The 24,634-nt window shown below is 40.5% G+C and overlaps 1 protein-coding gene across 2 annotated transcripts; it reads right to left on the minus strand.

Moving 5' to 3' along the window:
* Positions 1-47: 47 nt before the first annotated feature.
* C7 (complement C7) lies at positions 48-23,347 on the minus strand. 2 transcript variants are annotated; one of them, XM_075411472.1, is made up of 18 exons: positions 23,162-23,347; positions 22,815-22,870; positions 21,989-22,064; positions 20,897-21,038; positions 19,947-20,088; positions 19,001-19,139; positions 18,233-18,367; positions 16,811-17,054; positions 16,037-16,150; positions 15,448-15,614; positions 14,214-14,442; positions 13,481-13,652; positions 12,851-12,938; positions 11,356-11,488; positions 10,166-10,357; positions 7,693-7,789; positions 3,357-3,541; positions 48-1,436 (listed from the first exon to the last, which is right to left on the minus strand). In XM_075411472.1, the coding sequence occupies exons 1-18, from the start codon at positions 23,165-23,167 to the stop codon at positions 1,249-1,251; spliced, it is 2,505 nt and encodes an 834-aa protein (XP_075267587.1). In that variant the 5' UTR covers positions 23,168-23,347; the 3' UTR covers positions 48-1,248. The 2 variants fall into 2 exon arrangements, with proteins under 2 accessions (XP_075267587.1, XP_075267588.1); XM_075411473.1 differs by lacking the exons at positions 21,989-22,064; positions 22,815-22,870.
* Positions 23,348-24,634: the final 1,287 nt, after the last annotated feature.

Below are 24,634 nucleotides of genomic sequence, written 5' to 3' on the forward strand. Positions count from 1 at the left end.
TTTATCTGAGGAAGCTACAGGTACAAACATGACAACCAAGAGAAATGTTTCATCTGGTAGGTATTTATTGATAGTAAGAAATAAAATCTGTCACTTTAAAAGCACACTGACTGCCTCCTGATAGTGCTGCACTTGCTTGATCACCCATTTGATATCCAGCCTTTTGCCCTTGTTTGCACCTGAGAATAGTCAGGAGGGATTGGACTACCAGGACAGGTACCCGAATGGACTTGCAAGGCACACTGCATGTGAGCAAAGATGTCACTGTCTGACTACACTAGACAGCATGCTTAGCTGTGTAAGGAAAGAGTGTAAGAGACTCCTTTTATTTAGGAACAGTCTTAGGAGATTGTCCAAAGGTATCTCCAGGGGGACTCTCCACAGGGTGTCTTCATTTCTGTGAAGATACACTTTCCCTAGTAGCTGCTTCTGAGAAAGTTTTGCTGTGGTGGAAGGCCTTTACGTGCAATGGTCTGTAAGCAAATTGGTCTTGGCACAAACGTAAATGCATGTGACAAAAGCAATTGAGTTATCTGCCCTTACAAATGTAGCTCATGATGATAGTTATGACAATGTAAAATTGTGATTTTTCACAAAGTGGTTCTCTGTACGAAAAGCAGTGAGCACAGAAGTCTTCTCATTGCTTTAAGCTGGCTTTACTGTTAGTAAATACATTGTTTTGGCATTTAAGAGCTACAGGCTCAACAACAGGTTCAATGCTGTGAGTATTGTTTGCTCAACTGAATAAGGCACAGTAGGAAGAAGCTAATTTATTAAAAGAGAATAATCGTACATCTTACTCTGGAAAGCTGGAAAGCCTATCCTTTTTTTTTTTTTTTTTTTGCAACCTAAACCTACTCAGTGCATGCATATCTTTCTTTGTGTGGCTTTAAGAAAAACGTATTTACGATGTCAGACACTGCAATCCGTCACTATAAAAGCTACTCTGGCGACTTCACTTCAGCAAGATTTTTTAATTCTGATAGAAATGTGAAATAAAGTTGCCAATACTAAGTCCAGGGCCTAAGCAAGAGCCCTGTGATGAGCTGTAGCGGCGAGTGCAGCAGTGCCTAATGAAGAGCCTCGAGCCCTGATTCAGAGCCAACCAGAGCCGATGCACTCGGTCTCATCAGCTGCAGTGGACTTCACAGCAGAGCTCACATTTGGTAGAGCAAGGTTCAGAGTATGTCCTGCCCGAGAGTTGACACATTTTGACATGGCAATAAGCAAAAGGAACCGTAACATATATTATTTGCTCTGTACGTCGCAAGGCCTTATGCTGACAAGGGTGACAGCCTCCCCCTGGCATTTGAGCCGCCCGGCCTCGCACTCTGTCATGGTCCGGCGGGCAGCAGAGCCGCTCACTTCAGCGCAGACCTCGATGCCTCCCTCCTCACATGGCCCATCTTCATCACAAACACAGCTGTTGGATTGCGCTAAGCAAAAGCACAGAGAAATAACATTCAGGATGGCATCCGACTCTACAAAAAACAGACTAAAATGTTTTTAGCAAAATTGTAGAATTGACAGTAATGTTCTTGAGGGCACTCAGCACAGGACAAACATGGATGTGTGGGAGCAGGTCCAGAGGAGGCCACAAAAATGACCTGAGGGCTGGAGCACCTCTGCTGTGAGGAAAGGCTGAGAGAGTTGGGGCTGTTCAGCCTGGGGAATAGAGGGCTCCAGGGAGACATTATTGTGGCCTTTTGGTACTTAAAGGGGGCTTGTAAGGAAGACCGGGACAGGCTTTTGATTAAGGCCTGTAGGGACAGGGAAAGTGGCAATGGCTTTAAACTAAACAAGGGTAGACTCAGACTAGATATAAGAAAGAAGTTTTTTACAGCGAGGGTGATGAGGCACTGGCACAGGTTGCCCAGAGAGGCAATGGAGGCCCCATCCCTGGAAACATTCCAGGTCAGGTTGGACGGGGCTCTGAGCAACCTGATCCACTTGAAGACATCCCTGCCCATTGCAGGGGGGGTGGCCTAGAAGACCTTGAAAGGTCCCTTCCAACCCAAACTATTCTATGATCCTTTTCCTACGTAAAAGTAACATTAGCTGATGTTCAGATTCAGTGGAAAAACTAGAAGTGGAAAATAAGTGGTGCACTGTTGGGGCTTCCTCTGCTCGGACAGGCTGATTGTGCTTGTGGCAAAAGCTTGCTCTAGGTGCCTGATATATTGTTCTCAGAGACTTATCTGATGTTACAGCTTGAACTGGTTTCTGTACCTACTGCTCCAGAGTCCAGATAATGTGTAAGATCGAGATTTGTCCCTGGATAGTAAAAAACTGATTGTGCAGACACTTCCAACTGCTACCTTTACTTATGTACAGGCTGTTTCACTAAGATCAAAGGATCTACTCCTACAAATAAATGTGTGTAGTTGTATCAGTGACAACAGCTAAATAATCAGATAACAAGAACGTCCCATCTGAGATATATATTTCATAACTGTGTCTTTGTTTTGGTGTTGTACGTTTATTTTTTTTTGCCTGTGTTTGTCTCTACTGAAGCTCCAGCCAGTTTTGATTATCATTTTTTGTTATTATTTTTGTCTGTTCAACCCTGTCAGACAAAACAGATGAGCTCCTATCAAGTAATCTTTTTTATTTTCAAAATATGACAATAGCTGTGCCTCTATCTGAGGCACTTCTAAAACCCAATTTACTTCTTTATCTCCCCATTTCTGGCAACCCTCCATTAAATGCAGTGTAGTGTAGGACACTGAGGGAAATTAGATCAGGGAATCTGAAAACATCCACTGGAGACAGATTGCGAAAGTCTGGGACTGTTTTCTCTAAGGGAAGAGATATTCACCTTTGACTGTAATACGAGAAACTGGGGACAGGCAGTGAAATTCAAACAAAAGTAAGTGATTTTCCTAGATGGTACAGAATAAGACATTCAGTGTCTTGCCACAAGATACCACCAGGGAGACTGCTCAGCAAATTTCAGGAAAGGATTAGCTATTCCTGTGGGCAGTAAGGACTACCACAATTACCGTGTTAAGAAATTTAAAACTGGTGGATAAAATGACAAGAGTAGGTCAAGGGTTTCACCCCACAGTGAACAGGGTAACTCACTTCATAGCGACTAGGAATAAGCTTTTCCTGTAGATGGTGCATTTTGTTACGATATCCTGCAGGGATTTCTCTTCCATGGTTGGAGCTTCCTGCCATGTTTGGACACCAAACACTGGGCTGATGGTTTGAACCAGCTTAGCAGTGCCTGGTGCTTCTGGAAGGGTCTGGAGATACCACACCAGGACAGACCTACAGCTAATGTGTAACTGGGGATAAAGATTTCATTTTGGTCATACAAACAACTTTGCTTATAATTGCAAAGAATCTCTTACCATCACATTTCTCCCACAGACGGCATGATCCACATGATATTTCAGCTGCCTGAGGTATTTTGCAGTTTTCTGAATCAGTAAGAGAATATTTTCTGCCCATGCACTCCAAGGCATGCATCTTGCAAACAGTTAAAGGTGTGTTTCTCTTGGTCCTTTGATCTGTAGCACAAGTGTCCAGGGAAGGACTGAAAACAAAAGCAGGGATCATGCTATTTAAAAATGTTTTATCTTGATACCTCTTAAAAAAAGCTGAAGGTGTGGAAAAATTTCAGGGTCCAGTTCCAACTTCCCTGTTTCTTGAAGTACATCCTACAAGTGCAGCAAGGAAACTTGGGACATAGACATGTGAATAATTCAGACTCCTTCCTTTTTCACAGGATGCTGCACCTCAGCAGAGCCAGGATCTGTCCCCTCTGAAGGACAGGGATATTATTGGGTATTTGCCATTGACCTCAGCAGCACTGAGAGCAAGACTTTAGCTGACCAGAGTTCAGACCTCAATTATTCTCTAATGTATTACACATGCATGCACCTTCCTGAAGGGGTAGGTAACAGTTCCTGTGAAAGTGGCTTGTCAGAGTAGGGAAGAGGAATTTGGAAGAGGGAAGATCTAGTAAGAAAGTCCTGACTCAAACCTTGCTCACTTGCTGGTCAAGTGTTAAGGCAATTTTTCTTTTTTTTTTTCCTAAGAACTAGGAGGCGGTTTTTGGTAGATCTATAATACAGCACCAAGTAAAAGTGCCTGCTCCAGATTTTGGGAATGGTTCTCTGAGAGATGGTTTTGAAGCCTCTTAAAAGAGCTGGCTTTACAGAAAGATTAAACTACCTGTAACACTGTGCATCTTTAAGATATTTAAAATTTGGCACAGAGTTCATTAGCTGAGACTGAAAATTTTGCTGCATCTACCTGCAACCAAGTGTGTCTTCAAAGATCATTAATTGTATTACATCTCCTGCTTAAGTTAGCATCCTCAGCTGGAATGAGTCCCTTAACTGCTGTGCTTAGTTAAAATACCAGCCACTAAATCGTTAATAAATTTTGTTGCCTGAATTTTCCTTAATGCTTTTTTATTAACATAAAGAATGAGGTTAACCCTCTTATTCTGAGGCACAACAAGAAGACAGCCCACAGGACATGCAGCATCAAGACCTGATAAAGGAAGCTGGTGCATTTGTCTGTATTATATTGTTTGCTCATCTGGCTGCACAGCCTATGATTTAGTGGTGTACTGATTTATAACGTGAAAGTTAGCTGTACAGAGAATGATACAAGAAAAACTACACCTTTAAATATCATCTTAAATTTGGAAGAACAAAGTGTGATCCAGTGAAAGCATCTAATTTATGACTAAGTTGTTTATTATGCTTAACATTGTTGAGAGGCCTTTTTTATTTGCCTGAGTGATACATCTCAGTACCTGAGTCCGAAGGTCAAAATCTTGCATACAAGGCAGCTCAATGTAGCTGAAAAGATTAAGGCAGACACAAGTGCACTAATGTGTCTGCTTTGCACCACTTTAGCAACATCCAAAAGAATGGAGGGAGGCTGATTTAACCAGCTGCCAAAGGCTGAACCCAGGGAGTTCATGGTGCATGTTGCCAATCTCTCATTACAGTATACTTTAAACTGCCTTGAGAGAGCTTTACATATTTGCTATAGCTGGGTCAGCTGGGAGAAAACCAGTGGAAATAAACATGTTCAGATGCATAAGAAAAAGGATGGAGAATCTGTACTAAGAGAAATTAATAATTTGCACTCATTGCTGAGAAAAGAATCACAGGGCTGGGAGCATCACAGAAGTGCAATAAAAATTATTAGAGGCAAGGAAGAATCCTTGTGTAAAGTGAATGTGAGAAATTCAATACCTTTTACCTGAAAAAGAAGGCTTGAATAAGAACAAGCTTTTGCTAAATCACATACTGTGCGAAATGAAATAGCACAGGTAATTTACCAAATACCTTCTCTCCCTTTCACCTACAAAAGATGCAGGCAACTTTTGGTGAAAATAAAAAGTGAAAAATTCAGCATACTGGAAATTATTTTAACTTCTTAAGATTATATTCAAGACCTTAAGTTTTAGTATAACACAGGCCAGGAACTCTTAAGAGAGACATAGTTGCTACACAAATAAACTTGGAGGAAAAAAGAGAGGACAGTATTTAAAAATTATTAAATCTCATATTTCACTGTGGAGATAGTCTTTAGCTGCTGGAGACTGAGATTTCATCTGTATTAACACACTAACTGTGCTCTGACCCCTTCCTTGCACTAGGGCCAAATCACACAGAATAGCTGGTGTCCATACTATTAAACTCTCTTTGCCCCCAAAAAGATGGTGACTGCATCAGACTGGAATGGTCCCTAACCTTAGTAACTCCTGCGCTGTGCCTGGGAATTATCCAGGAGTTGGCCCTTGCCAAAGCTCTGCCAGGAGCTGCTTTAGCCATTTAGCAGCTTTGGTGCCCAGGATCTTTCCCTTGCTCTAACTGATGAAGATAGATGTAGCCTAATGGACCATATCATGCGGGACAAATTGCCCCTCACTAGCCTCTTGTGGGGTTCTTGTGTTGTCCTGGGAAGTGTCAGTTGCTAGTCCTTTGGAAACTGGAAGGATACAGGATAGGTCTGAAACCATCGTGTTCCTGAAATCCCATGTGAACTCTTGTTCCCAGCTCTCTTCTGAGCAGAGGCTGCTCCTGAAAGTCACTGTCACAGCAAAGCAAGCCAAGTTACTTCTGGTCTCTGAGGAAGTACCAAGATCTACTTACATGCCTTACTCCTACTGCCTTAACAGGCTGGTAGATTGGTTTGCTTTGACAGCTGATGATTTATCCTTCTATTATTAGATGTCTTATTTCAAGACAGAGTGAAAAGATGGCATCAGGTAACAGAAATGACTGCTATCTATCTTCCTTCCGTTTTGAACATATTTATAAAAAATAGAAAAAAGCAAGCAGTAGATTAATTATAACTGAAGCCTGAATGCATAACTGAATGTAATTCATTAAACTTCCAAGGTTATTGTGACTCTGCCCAAGGCCTTCCCTAGCATTGTGGACTCCCCTGATCTTCTTTGTAATTGACCTCAACACACCCATGAACCAGAGGAGGGGCTGTTGCCTCACTTTAATGAGTACTGAGACTAAAAGAGTAGGACCAGGTCATTTAAAATATGTAGATGTTTAAGGATAGGAGAAATCTTAACAGAGTTGCTACAAACCTGGCACTTCTGTTCACATGAAAGACAATGGCCTCAGACTTTAGGGAAGTGCCCAGCAGATCTACAAAACCTGAACTAGGCTGACCAATTTTAATTTCCAGATGTTTGAAGCGTGCTAACTTTGGCTTAGAACCAGTCACCAGTGAGATACTCTTGAACTATGTGGCTGATGGAAGGCATATGTCCTCCAATGAGAAGTTCTGCTACCATGAAATCACTTGAGATGACTTAAAATTTCTTCCTCCTGCTACACAAGGATCAGACAAATTTGGTGTGTTATCATAGAGTTTCCAAACTGCTCAGCTCTTGTTGTGACATAAACCTGGCCAGCTTTCTCATCCAGAGCTCACACCCACTGTGAAGGCTTTATAGGAGACTTCATCCAATCTATGAAAACAAGCCTGGATGTTGGAGTGCTGAGCTCTTTGGCACATCTGGCCATCAGCGACGAGGCGGTCTCAGCTGTCTTCTCGCTAATCCTCTGTTTTGGTTCTGTTACCCCCATGTTTAGCAAAGCACTGAGAGAGTTACTGTTTTCCTTATGTTTCTCCTGCTATGTTTCTCCTGCATTGCTTATTGCAAATTATAGCCTTAGATCAATCAGGAAACAATAAACTCTGGTCTGCAAGTTATGAGGTCAGGAAAGGTGATGTGACTGGTCTGTGCAAACTGCTGTGTAAATGGGAGATTGGATTATTGTGCCTTTCGTAACTCTCGTCTCTCAGTAGGGAAAAGAAATCTGCTTTATTTCACTAGCTTACTGCTTTGATGGTTTATGTCCCAAGGGCCTCTGTTCTAACTTTTCCTCAATCTTCTAAATCTTCAAAATATCACTTTATCTTTTTCCATCTATTTCACAGATCAAGTGGAGCTGAAATTATCGCTTCACCTTCTTTCATCCAACCAAATTCCATCACTGCTAAAACCCACTGACAGGTCTGACAAGGCAGGTAAGCGATGAACAGGACATTGATTGAGCTGTAAAGCAAACAAAGTACATTGCCTCCTTCTCATACGAGTAAAGCTTTCTCATCTGTCATGGGCTGAAGACTTAAGAAATTTAATTGGTTTTGAATAAAATGAGAAAGTCATTGCCAAATTCAGCCTGAACTTACCCACACTCATAGGGCATTTTGCACACACATTGCGACTGATGCACTTTCTCCCATGGCTGACATTTAGGCTCTGTCACTTCTGGTTTCACACTGGGCACTGAAGTAGAAGAACACAGACAGTGCTATTAAGGGTCAGAAAAACAAGGGCTGTTAAAGGTCTGCCTTGAAATTATCCTATCAGTTGACCTTAAAAGCACTGAATTATACAACCAGGACATAAAGCCACATCCTGTACGTTCATTAAAAGTATGGAAGAAATCAACACTATTAAAAAGATACGACACACTTTGCAAAGTTCAGTATTTTATCCATGGGTCATGAGTCAGATGGAAGGAGACAGGTCATTTCTGCAGCAGCTATTTGTTTCTGCTAACCTTGGCAGTGCTGAATCATAGCTTGCAACCGCTTTATCATTAGGTTTCAGAGTTACTGGCTCCACTATTGTCACTACAAAAGCTAAGGCTCCAAATTCTTATGTAGAAATATCAACCTGAGTATCTTTATGTGCTGATGGTAATGAAAATTACAAGTTCCATCCTTAGCCCTCAGTCTGCACTATCTTTAAAAATAAAAGCAATTGTGATTCTTGGGGAATTTTCATGATTGCACATGTACTGTTCTTTGAGTTTGGAGTTGTTTTCCAAGCTCGAAAATTAAATAGGCCTTTGCTAAACATTCCTCTGGAGATTTCTGTAGCAAGTAACGCCAAGCATTTGCTGAATCTGTATGGACATACTTTCTCAAGAAAGCTTTGTCCTGATACATCTTTTACATTATGTGTCTGTATTTTTCTACTTTAACATGAAAATCCCTGAATATTGCTGCCTTTAAAAGAAAACCAAAAATCTCTCTTGTGGATTGAGACTTGCCAAGCAAGTTAGAGAGGCAGAAATTGCCAGAGAAGAAAAAAAATAGAGTTGCAGTGCAAAACAGACAGTAGGCATAACCCTGCCTTCCTGCAGAGGGGAAATTTCCACCAAAAAATCACTGCATTGTCTCCATCCATGGTTATATAGTTGGTTATATAGGTGACTGTTACCGACACTATTGTTGATTAAATACTCTCATCTAAATGTCTGTGTGCCACTGTGTCTGTGTATGCATATCTTCTTAATTCCACCCTTCTTATCTCGTATTTTTGTATTTTTAACTGTTATTCTAATTGATATTCTAATCTAATCTAATATTGTAATTCTAATCTAATTGTTGTCCCTTTTTTGTTTTTTAACTTTTGTACTAATGTAATGCTCCCATACAGCCAGGCACAAGTTGTTTCTAAAGATGAAAGCATTTAAAACTGTTATTATTACTGGAATGTGAATATCTGATGTAATAAAAAAACAATGAAAATACTCACTAAAGCTAAGCCTAAGGAGAAATTCGCAATTGTACTTCAGCACTGGTACTTTAGCACTTTCACATCAGTGAGCTCTTTATGTACAGCTATGTGATTCCGTCTGAAATCCTTATGTTTTCTGTGCAAGTGGATATGACACAGTGGCAGACAACTTACACTGGGAATGTCACAGGACCTTAGATCTTAGATTAGAGACCTAATCTCACTTTGACCTTTTGAGGTCTAAGCCTGACTGTCACCTGCCTCTTCCCTGAGGTCAGGCAACCTCAGGCAGCTGTTGGCTGATGAGGACAGACATGAAATGCAGGAGACACGCCTAGTCTTCTACAGCAGTGGCTGTTGTCCCCATGCAAAGGTCTCCTCAGGGATATGAGAACATCTGAGACCTCCAGTGAGGATGTGACTGGCCTGAAGCAGCAAGCTGCTTGGATGTCTGTATGTCACTGACCAGCATTGTAGGAGTGCACAAGAGAAAGCCTTGTCTGCCTTCTACAGCTGGAAAAGATGACTTAGACAGACCTGCTGTACCCTGTACCTGTTTCCCTCTCCATCAGTGCCTGCCAGTACCAAACCGGAGTTTAAAGAGCTGTTACCATGAAACTGAAGCAGCTTGCTTCCAGTTCCTGGAGATTTACTCCATATCAGCTGTGTGACTATCAGATGAGCAAAAGGAGTCATCCACCACTGTCCTCTCTGCCATGAGAGGCTGTGATGCACTGAACAGTTTCCAGATAGAAAAGCTATACCTCTAAAGTGCAGCTCACACGGTGGTGGTGTTACACAACATGGGTGGAAACTGAAGCATATTTGGGTGGCAGAATAGGCAGCATACATCCCAGGCAATCTCTTAAAATACTGTCAGTGACAATACCTGATAGCAATAGGGGAGTGGGAAGCAAAAAGATGTAAGGAAACCCCTGAAGAAATGTCTTGAGCCATCTTGTTTGAACTGCTCACAGAAAACAAGCTCATGTTTTCTGTGCTTCCTGCTGGTGATACAAATATGGCCTCTCTCACTATACCAGCCATAGCTCTGTCTATACCTTATCTACATCAGCCATAGTCTGTCCAGGAAAGAAACTCCTGCATTGCATTTGGAGGACTGCAATGACTTACCCGGTCTCTTGCACTGGATAGTCTTCATGTCAGGGGACCACTTGAGACTAGGCTCACACAAAATGGAGCTTGCCCCTTCTAAGTGCATGCCGTGTGGACAGGACAGAGTTATTCTCTCACCGATCTCATACACAGGTTTCCATGGCTCTCCTTGCAAACCCCCCTCCAGGACGGGCAGGAGACAAGCAGTTTCTAAGGATTGAAACATTTGAGACAGCCACAGTGAATCAGTGGATTGCAGAAAGCAGTCAAATGTTTTATCTTCTCTTAAATTTCTTATGAAATTGAATGGTAAGATTAGCTGATTTTCCTGTAGAAACATATGAATCATGTTAGCATAGGATATTAACTCATCATGCCAGCCAAGTGTGCAATACCAAGCACAGAGTGAAAAATATCTTCTCCTACTGCCTGCAGGTCCAGCCCTAGCTTGAAGAGGGCTTTTCTGTTCTTAGGAACCATGCTTCTGTTGAAGGTTCATATTAGAGAGTAACGTCTTAGTAGATAGCAGTCATACCTACAGGGTCCGCGGAGACCATGTACTGATACACAAACAGACAAGGTGAACTAGCATTTGTGGGCAGTCAGTCCTGTTTGGAAGGAGGAAAAGATGGCATTGAACTACAGGTCTGAAAATTCCCAGGTCTATCTGATCACACTCAAAGTTGACTCACAAACCAAATGTGCAGGGAAAAAAAGAAACCCTAAGGGTTATTGACTGGGTTAGAGGAAAAGAGTGAAGTGGGGAGATCAGCCAAGATGTAAAGCAATCTTGAAGTTGTGTTCTTATGATAAGGTTGTTATTTGAGAACTTTGTCAATATTCTGCCTACTAGACTTCTTCCTCAGTCTGCTTTCGACATAGACTCACCCCCATAGTTTCCAGATACAGCCACAGGACTGAATTAAGCAACAACGTTTGTTTCCACAGGAAGTAATTCCTGGACTGGAATTTAGTCTCCCTCACTTTCAGCCTTCATAAAACCAGACTTTCTGGGCATGTTTCTATTTCAGTGTTAACAATACCTGGATTGAAAATAAAAGTCAATTTATACCTGATTACGTCTAGGGAAATGGGAAATGCAGGTGTGTATTTTTCCTCCGTTGTTGTTGGCAAGCAGATGTTCAGAGATGTTTCACAGGAATTCAGGAACGGAGTTGTATTTCAAAACAAGAATCAGTTAGACATACCCTGGCAATATCTTTCTCCAACTTGCCACTGTAAATTACTGCCACACTTAGCAACAGGATCACCAACAAGAGAATATCCATGTCTGCAAGCATAAACAACGCTTTTCCCAACAGGGTGTGAGTTTTCAGCATTCTGAAAGAAAGGGAACAGCTGAAATTTTGGATATACAATCTAAGAACCACCAGAGTATTGAACTCCCTTTAATTTGGGATGCAGTAGCTGAGGACAGTGAGAAGTATTAATGTCACTGATGAGAGTGTCTGGAATACCGGGACCAATTCTGATGATCAGTAGTCAGTAAACGGGATCAAAATGACGATGATGATGAAAATAACTTGGTAGAATACAGAACATTCAGGCTATCTTAACTTAGCAATGGGAGGGTTAGAGTTGAAGGTACACTGTGACAGCGGTCTGGCAGTGGTATGTCAGTGATGGAAAAGCACTCTCCTGGCAGTATCTACACTGACTGCAAATGTGGCTGTTCTTAGGCAATAGAGGGGGAACATAAGCTCTTGAAGAGCCTCCAGGGGGATCACTGGAGAGTGTACGGCTTTGCTAATTGCTAGGATGGCATGTTATCAGCTTACTAAAGGTTAGTCCGATAGGGTCACTTAGAAGACCCGGGCTTGAGGACAGAGGTCTTTTCTCATTTTACATCCCACTCCATTCTGAGAATACATTGAGACTACTCCATAAATTGCAGGGTTTTACCTTTAGTTTGTGAACCAAAAATATCGATATGGGAGACAACTATTGATTAATAAAAAAAAAAAATCACTGGCAAAAGAGGGAGCACAAAACTTTGGATCTTGCCTCAGGTTGCAGTTGTGCAGTACAACTCATGAATTTTGAACTAATCCTTTTATCTATTTATAGAGCAAAAAGACTCTAGACAGGCTCATAACATAGTGAAGGCATAATCCACTCCTCCAAGGGAGCAATTTAGTCTCCCTTGTTAAATAGGCCAAAGTTGCCATCAGCCATATATCTTGACAGATCATAGTTTCATGAAGGATCAAGGAAGTGCAATGGTAAGTTACAGGGTGTAGAGTGATGATTCCTAAAATCTGTTTACAATTTTGCTATAGACTTAATGAATGACCTTGGACAGTTTACTTTCTGTGCTGTTTTCTGTCTAGTTTCCTGTGCTTTAATATGCAATTCATGTGGCACAGAAAATTTTGAATAGATGTATAGGGTTAAGGACAAGTAGATTACTTTACTCTGTAGGTAGAGAGTCCAGAAAAGCAAAGCTTTTATTCTGGTTTTGGGATTACGGCTTTTTTGGTTTTCTTTTACTTTAGTAAGAAGTCTTGTCTAATGTCATGCAAACTTCAGTCCGGGAGTAATGCTGAGAGAGCTGCTATGCAGCAGCTCTGATACTAAGGTTCTCAAGAGAAAAATAAATTTGCAAGTGAATATCTGTATTAACTGTAATAGAGACACTGCAGGTAGGAATAGGACAGATAATAGATTACTAGAATAACTTACTTGAACAAATCCATTTTCCAGGAGAGGAGGAGGTGAACAGAATTTTGTAGGAGTTATGGATAAATCAAAACAGTGTGGTTCAATTGAGCTACAAAGCAAACAAATGTACAATTTAGTTTGAATTTAGTTTCCTTTCCTTTCAAAATTCTACACTTCTTAATAAAGCCCATTTTCAAGACTATTATGCATCCCATTTACATCCAAATTATATCTAAATTAGGCACTGCCAGTCTATCTGAGAGGGCGCTACATAGAATGGTGTCAAGTTTACTGGCTTTTACACCATTTTCTATTCTTACCTTGTATCAGATTCACAGCTTCTGAATTTTGTTTTGTTTCATCTTAAATATGAAAGCCCAGTAAGTGATATTCTCACTGAATTCAGTAGCTTCTGCACCCTTCCGAAATAAATTCTTAAATCTATCCAGAGAAGCTGTGGCTGCCCCCTGCCTGGAAGTGTTCAAGGCCAGGTTGGATGGAGCTCTGAGCAACCTGGCCTAGTGGAAGACATCTCTGCTCATGGCAGGGGGGTTGCAATTAGATGATCTTTAAGGTCTCTTCCAACCCTCACCATTCTATGATTCTATCTTCCCATAGTTGTGCTCCAAATGGATTTTTTTTTCTGCTTACCGAAAATGCTGCAACTCTTCATCTTCGCATGGTCTGCTTTCATGCTGCTCTCCTATGCAGGCCTTTCCACCACCATGTGGGGAAGGGTTGTTGCAGGTTCTGCTCCTGGATTTCCTTCCCCCTGAACAAGGACTCCAGGAAGACCAGCAGCTCCAGTGTCCATCAACAACACCTATGTAATATTTGGGAATATTTCACATTAAACCCCTTTGTAGGCTTTTCGTCCTTTAAGAAAAAAAAATACAAACCACCTGTCCTGTTCAAATCTAGTGATGATCCAAACCATGACCTTACAAAGAATTCCAGATTGCAACAATCTAATCTTACCCAAACTCATCTTTTACATAAATATAATTCCATGCAGTCTGTAAATTAGCTATTTTCATATACTTTTAGACTCTGACATCAGATATAAATAATTACAGATTTAAAGAGCAAACATTTTTAAAGTTATTTCTACTCATTTATTTAGTTTATTTATAGAAAGTTACATTTTGAGTGGTTAGTATTGTCCACTCCACAATAATGATAAAAACAGTTCTTTGTTAAGTACTGTTTGGACATGTTAAGCAAAGACTTGGGCTCAGTGTGACCCTCCCCATGCTGTATGTCTGCAGTGATATCTGACCCATGCATACACTCATTCAGGTTGTGCAGTGGGACAAGCAGACCCTAGAAGCAGGAGATCAGACTTTGCCACTTCTAAACTCTCACAAGTTTAAAGAGTGCTGACCTGGCTGATCTTGCACGAGAGTTCCCAGCTCACAAGCTGCTCCAAAGGTGTAAGGCTTGCAGTAACACACGCACTGAGTTCCTTCCACAGCTGCCTCACCATCATTCTGGCAAGGCTGACACTTGCAGGGATCATTTTCAGCCATATACTCTTCAATGGCTTGCTTTAGGTAATGTTTTTTGACTGAGGAGCAGGGCACTTCTTTTACCAGCTCATATAACGGTGTTAACTACACACAGTACAGAAACATTTATATTAACTAGTTATAGTCTGGATATAAGAGTTTATGAGCACATTTTGTCACGTTAAATTATTTGTGATGTATGCTCCTGCACATGGGAGCTGACAGATGTTCTAATTTGCTAGCTAGCTAAAATCTTCTGTTAGTATTTAATGTTAGCCTTTTTCTGGAAAGTCAGGTCTTCTTAACAGCATCCCTTTAAAGCTAGTGGTAGATCAGTCATGTTTAAACATATCTGAGCTATGACATTACAATTGAGACAAAAGTGTAACACAGACCACCAAAGTACAGTAACTCAAATTCTCACCCAGGTATTTCCAGCCTAAAAAACTGGACATTTAAATAACCCATGATGGTATTTCATTGAGAAGTGATTGAAGGTAATAATAAGTGAAAACATTTTGCATTTCTATTGCCTATTTTATGATATTCTCTGCTTTTACATTTAATTTAAAACTTCCTGACAGAAATCTTTTGGGTTTATGTAATTCTTCAGTATGTGGACAGTTCCCAAAAGGACTCAGACAAGGTAGCAGTGAATACAGTCATGACCAATTTAGAAATGTCTGGCTTCTGGAAGCTCGAGTTTTGCCAAACTTATGGATACAGACAGGAGGAGAGATAAAAGGGATACACAGAAGCTGGCCAGTTTAGTGGAAGCCACACAGACCTGACAATATGCATTTCAGGAAAGAGGTTATCTGAAATCCAGTCTTTCTCTACTGCTAGTGTGACCCTCTCTTCCTAAGCAGAACTCCACTAAAGTCACTGAAGATTGTAGGTATCAACCTGCCAAAGGACCTAGATTCATGATGGAGCTGATTGTGTTAGCTGCATGGCATTTTCTTCCCGTGAATTTTTTCTCTTTTATAAAGTGATCTGAAAACAAAATGATTGCAGACTACAGCCTGATTAATCACCTGCTATAGTTAATCATTTCTCCCCTTGAGGTGATCCCATCTGCTCATTCCTGCTTCAGGAAAATAGCCTTACCTTTTGTTTAATTACTCTGGGATAGTCTGTCACTGATCTGGCCCAGAAGGAGTATCTCTGACTGTTCCCAGCAGGATTATTCAGCTCTAGATAACTAAGGCCAGCAACAGCACCTGGGCTTCCTCCTTCTATGTAGGGGTCTCCTTTAATCTTATTACCGCTGCTTCCTGCAGATACCGGGTGGGAAATACAGAAAATACCAGCATTGATATATTTACAAATGGAAATAGAAACAATACATGCAAAAGCTATACTAGCAAGCACTGAAAGGACTCAATAGTGAAAATCAACCACATGTGCCTGGATCAAGACTTCCTACATGGATAACATGTAAGAAGTATCTGGTTTTGCAGGTGTTTTGTCAGCCCTGACTCAGGATGTCCAGAAAAGCACTATTTACTGGGAAAGCATTAGCAATGATTGATGGATGCTGGAGAGCCTTTTAAAAGAGGCACTTGTTGTCTGTGTTCAGTGTGTTAAGATAGAGTTCAACAAAGCTATCAATACCCGCTCCTCGTTTTGACAGATATTTAGGAGGAGATGAAAGCTGGAGACATGGCAACTGTACAAGTCACTGTTGAACATTTACCTGAAGCAGTCTGTAGCAGTTCATCCAGTTTGGAGCACTTTACTTTCTTCTTTTTCACAATGAATGCATTCCAGCCTGATGTGGTGCACTCGTACATGTCTCTTATGCTCATACCTGTAGACAACCGATCTATTAACAATACTGTACACAGAAATTAATTTCCAAGTTTCCTATTGACTTGAGATGTGTTTTAGAAAGAAAATAACCATGAACAATTACACCTAAATTAGAAGGCAACTAACTAGCACATCCTGTGGGAATTTCCACGTGTTGCTAAAGCCCATGGGTGGAGGCTGAGAGGTGGGAGGTGCATCTGGAAAAACTGTTTCCCTCATCTCTTTTCTCCACAATCACTAATCCTACAGCACCACTCCCCACCAAGTACCATCATATGTGTCACTCTGGTCTTTGCCCTGTTTGTAATTTATTCTCCTTTATATAGTTTTACCCAACCTTCACCTCCAAGTAACTTTTACGCTTTAACATTATTTGAGATTTACATTGGCAGTAGAATTCAAGTTTAGCCTGATGAAGTCCTGAACCAACTAGCAAATCTTTGCTACCCTGAGCACTCCAGGGCACAGATGTGGATCTAGAACTAAATGTTGTGGTTTGAGCACTTTTTCTAACCTCTTTGTTTTCCCTGTGAAGACAATGTAGTGACTAGCAGAAGTCTCTTCTTTGATTTTAGATATTAGCTGGGAGAACATACGAAGAAATTTTTATTCTTGTTTATTCACTTTGTTTCTTGTAGCAAATATTCTAGCACTCTACCTTCTGCTTTCATTTTGTCAGTATCCATATAAAAAATAACTTTATAATGTCCTCCTAGAGATCCAGAGTGTAAGAAATGAGTCCCAAAATGTTCGATAAGTCTTCGGTAGATGTTGTACTCATAGATGACTGGAAGGTTGGCCAGTTCCTTCCAGAAAGGCTCCGCAAGAGTGAGAAAGTCTGGGTGGTTGTTAATAAACTGAGCAACTTCCACACTGTTCTCAACAACCATCAGCTGCTTACTCTGGGGGAAAGAAAAGATGTCAGTCACGATCTGTGTCACTATCAGGGTGGTTCCTACTAACCAGATGACATGCATGTTATATTGGCTACTAACCAACAGCTTTACAGAGCTCTTAGATATGACTAATCAACTCTGTGAATGCAAAAAGAATATCCTGAAGACAGGAAATATCTTTTGGACCTCTATTTGTAATTGCTATATCATCTTTTTTTCCTCCTGTGTACCTCAAAGCTAGCATAAGGACAAATAAGAAAGGAAAATAGCACTCTTCAAAGCTAAGGGTGGTTTCCAACACCAGAAGCCCAGCAGTAGCAGGATAACAAGCCTTGTCTGAAGCAAATCAGAGGCACTAGAGAGGTCTTCTTTGAACACTGTTTTGTCTAGAGGAGCCTTTCTTTGTCAGGGGGTCTGGCCATTTTGAGGATGCTGCTGAATTATAGAATCCTGTATGCCTATACAATAATGGTCACCTCAGTCTCTCAAAGTTTCTTTTGAACTTTGTTATGCTAAGTGTCAAAGTACATCACTGTTCGTGTAGTACAATGAGCTTGTCCTCTGTCAGCTTGGGTGCCATCAAATGTATAAATTTGTTAGTTGATTTTATTTGCTGTAAGGTAGAGGTTACCCTTCATAACTGAGAGTTACTCTCAAATTATTTATCTAATGCTCCTTTTTAAATAAGTCAAAGGCGTAAGCACTGTGACCTGGCTGTTCAAGACACCAGATATCTCTCTTAATGGAGTTCTATTAGTGGAAAATGTATTAGAAAATAAACTAGCTTTAATCACAGAATTATTCTGAATTTTTTTTGTTTCAAGATACTGACAGAATAGAAAAAAAAGTGTGCAGTAAATCATCAGAAGGAAATGGAAAAAATTCATCAATTATGAGAAGAAAATACTTTTCTTCCTCAGATAGGGAGGAAAACAGCTAGTAAATAAATAAATAACTAATAAAGAGGTAAAACAGAGAAAGTAAAAACAGCAGGCAACCCTTCTTAACTGATAGCCAAAACCGTGATCTCTTTGTAAAGGTTTTATGGGATTTTTTTCTGTTACGCACTTTGTGCCAAAATATCTGAATAAAATAAATATTTGCATCTAACTATAAAAGTACATGAAAAAAATGATGAAAATGTTTATGCAAAATACCAAGCCATGGTAATAATTTATACATACCTTTTGGCTGTGTTGCAGAATTTTATTCTGTGAATAACTGTGTCCACTGTTTGATTTTTCATATCTCTCTGTGTGTTTCATATAGGACCAGCTGCTGTTGAAAAACTCATAACTGAAATCATTCTGAATTTTAACCTAAAAGAAGAAAGATAGAATCCTGTATAAAGAGCTTCATGAAGGATATTGAAAATGATCTTATAGAGAAATCCTTCCTGATGCAAATAACCTGATGTGTTTTTCAGGCTGAATCGATTTCAGATTTCATAGAAAGTACTGAACACTATTGGAAAGATATTACATATATATTTTTAAATAATTGTATAGTAAGTATTCACATTATAAGGTAAAGTACATTAAGGGTTGCTTGGCATCTTTTGATAAACATGAGACAAGCCATATTTCTGAGATAGTGACTTCAATCAAAGCACATCTCTGGAACATCTCCACAAAACACCCCAAAGACTTGCACATGTAAGATTTCTCAGGGTGATTCAGGCTATTACTTATGCTAAGGAGATGGCTTTACATTCAGTCTAACTGTGAGAGAATTAGAAATCACATCCAAGAAATCACTTTTTTTTTCCTTCAATTTTAGCAAGATACACATCAGTTTGTATTTCAAAATAATAAGTGACTGCAGAGAGGGAACAAGTGTCGTTCAGCTGTCTTTTGAGAAACCTACCCGCCAAGAGACCCTACAGGCTTTGCACCATTCTTCCAGTTTTAATCATGACTCTAAATATAAAGCTGTGCCTAGTGGAAACACACCTGGAAAGTATAAGCAAGAACACTTTCGCTCAGCCTGTAGTATTCTCTCCCATCACCGCTAAAGACCTTTCTGCATTGTCCTCCAAAAGTTTTTGTATGAATGACTCTTCCCCTAGTCTCACCGGTAATGGCATCAAAGCTATGAGAAGAAAAACATGAAATATCATTAAGACAGAGAGGTAGCAAATTATTTTACAGGAGCTGAAAATTACAGGGCCGTTACAACTGAAAGCTGTATCTCCAGAATAAGGTCATGAACTGATTTACCCAAGAAAAGAGGATACCAACTAACAGACTTCTATACAGGCAGAACTGTAGGGGGCACAGCTTTTCACAATGCAGAAAGCAAAAATTTGCTCTTCTTTTGTCCACAAAAATGAGCACATATCAGTACCTCTCAACATTAAGACATTCATATCTATCACAACGGATTTTATTAAGTTTTATTGTTCCAGCATTTAATGCAAAACAGAAACAACAGGGCATCCATTCGAAATAGTTTTTGTATTACATGTGAATTATATTGCATACCAAGTGATACAACTACACTAAAGAAACTTCAGATGGGATGTATAAACAGAAATGCATATGGATCCATAGTACTAAACGCAACAGCAATGACCAAAAAGAATGAGCATTGCGGGCTCATTTTTTCCATACTGATGATTATGTGTTATTGGTTGACATTTCATTTCACATCTTAGAAGATGTTTTTAAATAGCAGGAATGAAAGATAAAGAGTTTTATTGTGTGCTTCAGGTCAAAGGGCCTGTACATCCTGGCTGCACTGAGCCATTGGCATGAGGGAGGCAGCTGTACTGAACACTTTTGCATATAGGACATTTTGCCATAGGTCCAGGCTGTTTGTCTGTAAAGAGCTTTTAAATACAACCAAAATGTAAAAGCATTTGGCACCAGTACTACTGAGTCTGGCACAGAACATTACCCCGTTCCTGTAAGTTCTGAATTCGGAGGTGTTCTATCAATATCACATACAGTCGTCTTCTCTTCACATCGATCTTCATCTGCACCATCTTCCTCACAATCCTGATCTCCATTGCACACAAGAGATCTGCTAATGCACTGACCTAAATCAGAACACAGATACATGAGGAAAGAACTGTGTGTTTGTTTGAAAATAAATCACCTAAAATCAAAGAAAAGTCCCACTTCTGTACTACATTAATTAGCTTTTTCACTCCCATGACAAACAGTCTGTGCCCAGGAGGGCTTGTGAACCAACAGTAAATGTAGACATAAGGAAATAATGTGCAGCACACTGGAGGGAAGCACAGCCATTCAAGGTTTATAATACATTAATAAAACATTTGACTTCTAGATTTATTTCCTGAGCTTTCATCCTTTGACCCTATAACTTGTGATTAACTGTGATTGTCTCACTGCTAGCATCAAAACACATTTATCAGATTCCTCTGTGACAAACATCTGTCTACTGAGGTAACGCACTGTTTTTGTGAAGGTAACGGAAGCTGCTCGGACACTAGCACTGTTTCGGGGAGCATTAGTTTCCATGACCCGAGTGATTTCCAAGATGTTTGGATATAGCTGAGAACAGCTTCGAACAATCACATCTAAGGTTGTATTCCTTAATTACCTTCTCATAATGAAAATACCTGTACTGTGGGGCAAATCAGTAAAGCAGAATGACTTAGAGAGGATCCCAGGGCTATAGCATATTATCTTCAAAGCTTTGCAACACATCAGATGAAATTAAAAACATGGGTAGTGGGCTGAAAAAAAGGAAATATGCTGCTATATCAAATTTATCTGTAGGATGGGGGTTCTGCAAAGCCATTACACTTATTAAATCTCAGAGATAATTAGGTTTTCTTAACTTTATGACCAGAAAATGGTGAAAAAGATCTTGGATGGTACCTGAAAAACACCTGAAGCGGTCACCGCACCCATCCTCTGTCGGGCATCCCCGTGTTGGGGTGCATGGTCTTGTTTCAAAGGCATTCCCAGAGCAGGGATTTCCCCCATACTGGCCATACACTGCTACTGTTCGTCTCCGAATCTGAATGCAAATCAAGGGACATATTAAAGAATCCAGGAATAGTTTCTTAGTGTCAAGACAACGCTACCACTTTACTGCTGTAAGAAAATGAGATTGTCACTATCTTTTCTGAGAACAACCACACTTGATATTACCACAATATGGTAACAAACGCCCAGGCTAATAGAAAGACAACTATTTTGTCTACAAGGTCTCTAGATTGACGCATAACTTGGCTGGTTTGTTCAAAAATCTAGTATGTAACTGAAAGCATGATAAAGCTGCTGACACATTTCTGTTTTGTTTCACTTTTCTAGGAGGACCTGAATCCTCCATATCATGCCTGATATGAACTTGCTAAAGTTTTTAAAAGTAAACAATGTCATTAAGGAAGACAATAAAATCTAACATCCAGCAGGCTACTTTTTGCTTCTAAAAAGAGTAAGTACAGTCTCATGGTGCATATTTAATTTTGACTAAACACTCCCTAACTGATGCAACATCAAAGTAAATAAAAAGAAAAATCAAAAGCAAATGTCTTTCACACAAACAGAGTTGCACTGTAAAAATCATCAGTTTATTTTGATTGACGATAACACTTTGCAATCAAGTTTTCTTTCCTTGAGATGTGACTCCACTAATGAAAAATCAACGGAACTGGTACAAACCGCATCAGGGGAGGAATGTCTCAGTTTACCTAACTGTTCAGTTGAGTTTTTTTGAACTATGACCAAAATTAAAAGTGCACAAATTATTTTACATCATGAATATCATAGTTTTGAAAGCGAACATAGAGGGACAGGCTGGAGGATTTCCATTCAGAGTTCTGTGTTGTTCATCCTTCTCTTTCTGCTGGGGTTTTTGTCTGACAGCTGATTTGGGGTTTTAAAGATGTAGCAGCTCCTTAATTACTGGGAAAATAGAATATGCTTGTGAAGTCACAAGTACAGCAAAAGTGTGTCTGTCTATACCTGTTTCTGAGTACAGCCATCGCACTCGGACCAAGGACCAAAAGAATTCCAGCGGCAATGGACTGGAGAAGAACGGCTGCTCCAGTAGCATTTTTTGCATTAAAAAAAAAAGAGGAGAATTATCACGGGTTTACACCCATAAGCATTAGTGCAAAACCTTCCTAAACGGTAAAGCAGCCCTTCAATAAAAATTAGGGGCATGATCAGGCTCCCTCTAAAACCTTTGGGATTTGCTTGGCATGTGTGAGAATGAAAACAGTTCTTGCTTGGGCGTTCTGTCCACTGAACACCAGAAGACACCAGGCAACACATTTACCTAGCCTGAAGATCAGCAAGGACTTTGTGCAACCGTAGCTTTGAAGGCTAGCTTCAAAGTGGGGAGAGGTCAGATTGTGTCTGGAGATCACCCGGGAGCTGCCAGGGGCTGTGCGTGCCATGGTGTGCAGCAGACCTTCCCATGGCAGCTCTCCGACAGACAGCTTGCCAACGGCAGGCAGGGAGGGTGAAGCCTGACCCAGGACCAGGGATGGCTTGGGGTATGCCACGCTGTGTTTCGCAGACGTGATTGCTGTGGCTCACACCACTGCTGTGTGCTCTCTTCCCAAAGGGCAGCTGACTCCTCTGGGCAGAGGAAAGGGACACCGTAATTCCCCACTCCTTGTCACCACTGACGGCAGTGGCAGCGCTGACGCCAAAGAGTGTCTCCTCTCACACGAAACATATCTGAAGACTCCTCTAAGCCCTGCCCTATGCCACGTAGCAGAAGTTGTCTGTTAAATTATACATGCTTAGTATTCAGCATGTAATTTACTAAAGAAATATTCACCTGGAAATAATGGGAAAGAACCCTGAAACTTCCAGCAACAGAAAAATCCACAGCACCTGAGAAAAGAGGAGCAAAACCAAACTTATTTTGCTTTTCTGCTTTTCCCATTAGCTTGTGCAGCTGTTCTGATTTTCTGCAATATTTACACTAGTCTGCTTGAGAAATAAAAGAGGGCATCACACTGATTTCTCTCAGCTTTGTTGCGCAAGCTGTTTTTTTAGTTTTCTTCTTTCTTGCAATACTGCCTAATTACATTTTCAGCTAAGTATTTCTCCATATGAATTAATATTTCATTGCACTTGCCATATTCACTTCATCAGTACAAATTAAGTAAGCAATTGTCTTACCTTCATGCTAGATGAAATACTCAGATATCCAGCAATTACCAGGGAAAATGCACTTCCACTCAATTCAGCAGCAAAAGGAGTCAGTCAGTCTGTCTGCTACTGTACTGTCTCTTCTCTCTCTGCCTTGCTATTCTGCTTTTCTTTCCCTAAAAAGGCTGAACAGTGCCGAGGAATGTTAATCTTAACCCATCGAGTCCTCTCCAGGGACACAGACAGCTTTGGGAGCTGCTCAGTGTTTTTAAGACATATAAATCAAAGCTTGATGTACTGTCTGGGGCTGGCACAAAGTTGTGAAGAGCGCTTACTGGAAGAACAATTGTCTCTTCCTTATCTTCTCTCTCAGTTTCTTTCCCCTGAACAAGACTCTTCAGAGATCCCAGGCCAGTCCTGGTGTCACACACACCATACCAGAGCTGAGCCCTCAACTTCCATAGGAAGTATTGATCTAGAATCAAGCTGATGTTGCCAAGGTTTAATTCTGATCATAAATCTTCAGCCTCCACTTCTGCAGTTGTGTTGATTTTTGTGTATCTGCTCTCACACTGAAAATCAGCTTGTGGATCTGAATGCAAGTTCTAGACAATTCTGGCATGGTCCTGCCTGTGAAAGACTTAGTAAGATTGTACACAGCCCCTAGTTTCAATGACAGATCAACTGCTGTCTTTTTGTGGGGATGCTCTTACAGAAGTAAGAGTACTTCACTTTCTCCTTCCTCTTCCTGCCATGCACTCTTAGTTTTTCTTTTCACTTTTTCACTTTCCAGAGCTGATCCACTCCAGTAACAGCAAGAAAATGCCACTGCTGGGGAAATATCCATGAATTTATCACAGTAAGGCCTGGATGAAACCCTCATGGAAAAGCAGCTCCCCTGTCTGAGAAGCCTTCCTATACTAGATCTCAGACACTACACCTAATTTGAACAGTTTAACACCGTCCTCAGAAAAGCAAATCCTTCATGTCACAGCTTCACTATCTGGCGACTTATAAACCCTGCACTCTGTTGGCGTGGTTTGCTTTTCTTAAGAAGATGCCTCGACCTTGGATCATGTTATTCCATCCATGTAAGGGATGCCTATGTCCACTCCTCAGAAGTCAGCAACGCCAGAGCCAATTTAGTTCAGCCACAGCTTGGCTTTGGGACTTCTCAGGTTTAGTAACTATGAACCTCTTTGATAATGTAATTCATACTCCTTCCCTTCTGGTCATATTTTATTGCTTTTGATTGAAATCCTCATGCTCCTATTAAGTTTTATGACTGATTCATGCAACATTGTCCATGGTCATTCAGCTATGAAAGAAATTATTAAAACTGAGTTAAGCCCTTTAATAGCTCACCCATACGAATACAGGAACTCCAAAGAATATTTTACCTCTCCAGACATGCGTCTCAAATCTTGCAGTTAGCTGTTTTAATGGCTTAGATAGCAACTTCACTTTCTGTAAGTACATCATGAGCTATAATAACCCCCAAGA

The sequence above is a fragment of the Opisthocomus hoazin genome, chromosome Z (assembly GCF_030867145.1).
Source record: "Opisthocomus hoazin isolate bOpiHoa1 chromosome Z, bOpiHoa1.hap1, whole genome shotgun sequence".
NCBI classification, from domain to species: domain Eukaryota; kingdom Metazoa; phylum Chordata; class Aves; order Opisthocomiformes; family Opisthocomidae; genus Opisthocomus; species Opisthocomus hoazin.